General features: G+C 39.1%; 1 protein-coding gene across 1 annotated transcript; it reads right to left on the reverse strand.

Annotated features, from left to right (window-relative positions):
* Nucleotides 1-290: 290 nt before the first annotated feature.
* Nucleotides 291-1,414, reverse strand: LOC143572902 (heat shock cognate 70 kDa protein-like). The gene has a single exon (XM_077057933.1). It carries the CDS (start codon nucleotides 1,359-1,361, stop codon nucleotides 291-293), a length of 1,071 nt encoding a protein of 356 aa, XP_076914048.1. The 5' UTR covers nucleotides 1,362-1,414.
* Nucleotides 1,415-1,782: the final 368 nt, after the last annotated feature.

Raw genomic sequence — 1,782 nt, forward strand, 5'->3', positions numbered from 1 at the left:
GGTAAATCATGAAATCCAATACAAGTATCTTGGTTTTTTTTAACCATTTTTCAAATAAACAAAAAATATCAGTTAAAGTAGGCTTATCAAATCATACTTGACAACCGCAGACAAAAGATTTTAACTTTTAAGTTTCAAACCATTCAATATCCATACATAAGAGCCATACCAAAAGTAAACCTCTAAGCATCTAGTAGAATGTCACCACATTTTACCTATAAAGAAGTATATACACTTACTTACATTCCAATGTTAGCTACCATAATATATGGATTGGTTATCATATACTCTTAAGGATTGATGTGTTTTGCAGAATCACAACACCAAATATACTTAGAGATAAACGAGTGACGTCTTGAACACGCTTTATTACTTACCTTTTCAGCCATAACGGCTGCACCATATGCAACAGCCTCATCAGGGTTTACACTATTGCATAACTCCTTGCCATCAAAAAATTCCTGCACCATATGCTGGACCTTTGGAATCCTAGTTGAGCCACCAACAAGAATCACTTGGTCTACACATGATTTCTTCATATTAGCATCATTTAAACATGCCTCCAGAATATCAATGCACTTATTAAACGAACCCATATTAAGATCTTCAAATTTAGCTCGAGTAAACTTCATAGAAAAATCAATCCCCTCATGTAATCCATCCAATTCAATTGACGTCCGAGTAGCATACGAGAGAATCCGTTTTGCCTTGTCACAAGCCAACCTCAACCTCCCCAATGCTCGTAGGTTACCCGTCAAGTCCTTATCCCATCTCCTCTTGAATTCCATAACACAGTGATCCACCATACGGTTATCAAAATCGTCACCACCCAAATGAGTGTCGCCAGCAACAGCTTTCACCTCAAAAACACCCCCTTCATCAATTGTCATTACAGAAACATCAAAAGTCCCACCACCAAGATCAAATACAAGCACGTTCTTCTTGCCAACAATATCCGAATTATTGTCTAGCCCATACGCGACTGCAGCAGCTGTAGGCTCATTGACCATACGAATGACGTTTAATCCAGCAATAGTACCAGCGCGCTTGGTAGCTCGCCGTTGCGAATCGTTAAAATAAGCAGGGACAGTTATCACAGCATGCGTAACAACGTTTCCAAGATACGCCTCTGCAGTTTCTTTCATCTTTCCAAGAATCATTGCCGAAATTTCCTCAGCCAAAAACTTATTCTCTTGACCGTTGTAAGTAACCGCAATCTTTGGTGTGTCGGAAGACCCTTTGATGACCTTAAAGGGCAACAACTTGATTTCTTCCTGCACTTTGGAATCACTGAACCTCCTTCCGATTAACCTCTTAGCACCTGGAAATCCATGATTAGTTAAGACAAAACCACTACTCATTGTTAATTATAATTTAGAACTTAAACCCTAACCTTAAAGTTAAAACCCTAAATATAAGCAATTGCTTGATATATTTATTCATCACTTAATAACAATTCCACAAACTTCATTGATCCAAATTTCATTGACGTACGCACAACTTATTATTATAATGATCACAATAAGATAATCAGCATTCAGTAGTAAAAAATACTGACCAAATACGGTGTTAGCAGGGTTCATAGCTTGCTGATTCTTGGCGCCATCACCGATCAGACGCTCTTCATCAACGAAAGCAACAGAGGAAGGTGTGGTACGGTTGCCTTGATCGTTAGGTATGATCTCGATCCGATTGTGCTTCCAAACGGCAACACATGAGTAAGTTGTTCCGAGATCGATTCCAATCGCCGGCGAGTCGGTCACTTTTCCGGCCATAATAAGC

Source organism: Bidens hawaiensis, unplaced genomic scaffold (genome assembly GCF_021521415.1).
Source record: "Bidens hawaiensis isolate Kalapana, Puna unplaced genomic scaffold, B.hawaiensis_p1.1 tig00026143_1, whole genome shotgun sequence".
In the NCBI taxonomy this organism is placed as follows: Eukaryota; Viridiplantae; Streptophyta; class Magnoliopsida; order Asterales; family Asteraceae; genus Bidens; species Bidens hawaiensis.